The sequence below is a fragment of the Diaphorina citri genome, unplaced genomic scaffold (genome assembly GCF_000475195.1).
Source record: "Diaphorina citri unplaced genomic scaffold, Diaci psyllid genome assembly version 1.1 scaffold5152, whole genome shotgun sequence".
Taxonomy (NCBI): Eukaryota; Metazoa; Arthropoda; class Insecta; order Hemiptera; family Psyllidae; genus Diaphorina; species Diaphorina citri.
In genome coordinates, this window is record NW_007382528.1 from 17,652 (window position 1) to 18,603 (window position 952).

Sequence of the window (952 nt, forward strand, 5' to 3'; positions counted from 1 at the left end):
CTTACACCCATATTTATGAACAAAATGCTGGCTCTTAAGTTCGTGCTAAGCATAGTCTCAAGGCATTTGATTGGTCAATTTTGACTTGAGACTGATCTAAGAACGATCATTCTTGTTCATAAATACGAGTGTTAGTCTAAGTACATGCACCCTTTATCTCAACAGTTTTGTTTACCTCACCTATGTCAAGTGCCTTGCTAATGAATAGATCGTCTGCAGAGAAGTGATAAGCCGAGAGTAGACCGCCAAGTACTCGTATTGTGGCTTCGAATAGATTAACATCAGCTGTGCTTGACTCTAGACTGGGACGAAACTCATCGCGTACCCAACCACTTGCCTCGGTGAATTCTGAAACACAAAACAGTGTCTTTTTTTAAAGTCAAACCTGAGTAATTGGGAATCCAAGAGCCTGACAATTTGCTTCCCGTTTATTAAAACAAAAGCACAATTAGCCAAAAAAGACAAAAATTAAATATTAAAAATAGTAGCTACTTTAATCGAGTAGCGACCAGTGACGGCATTACCAGTGTAAAAAGATTATTGAAATGTGTAAATTGATTACAAAGGAGACTCTTTATAGTAATGCCGTGATATCCACAAAAGTTGTTAAAAAGCTGTGCTTCACCAGAAAGAATTTGAGATTTGATATTGATAAAAAGGGGAAAAAAATTCTTCGTCTTCTTCTTCTTCTTCTTCTTCTTCTCCTTCTTCTTCTTCTTCCTAGCCTTTCCCTAATTAAATAGGGTCAGCGTTTCTTGTCACCCTCTTCCAGGCAACCTTACTGTGTACACTGTACCCCAATAGTACTTCATGACCTGATAGAAAAACAAACAAACAAAAGAAATTACCATCATGCAGTCCCATAATCCACATCGTATCTAAACTGTCCACAATAGTCAATCCAAGCCCGAACCACTTGTGCGCGCTCTTCGACAAAGGCTTAAGCATGTCC

The 952-nt window shown here is 38.6% G+C and overlaps 1 protein-coding gene across 1 annotated transcript in view; it reads right to left on the reverse strand.

Moving 5' to 3' along the window:
• LOC103521396 (endoplasmic reticulum mannosyl-oligosaccharide 1,2-alpha-mannosidase-like) overlaps nucleotides 1–946 on the reverse strand; it is a 14,824-nt gene extending 13,878 nt beyond the window's left edge. The window contains exons 1-2 of the mRNA XM_026832093.1: nucleotides 849–946; nucleotides 151–348 (exon numbers count right to left, since the gene is read on the reverse strand). Of these exons, the coding sequence (XP_026687894.1) occupies nucleotides 151–348; nucleotides 849–873 (223 nt within the window). The 5' untranslated portion in view covers nucleotides 874–946. The remainder of the gene's footprint in view (nucleotides 1–150; nucleotides 349–848) is intronic.
• Between the last annotated feature and the right edge of the window lie 6 nt (nucleotides 947–952).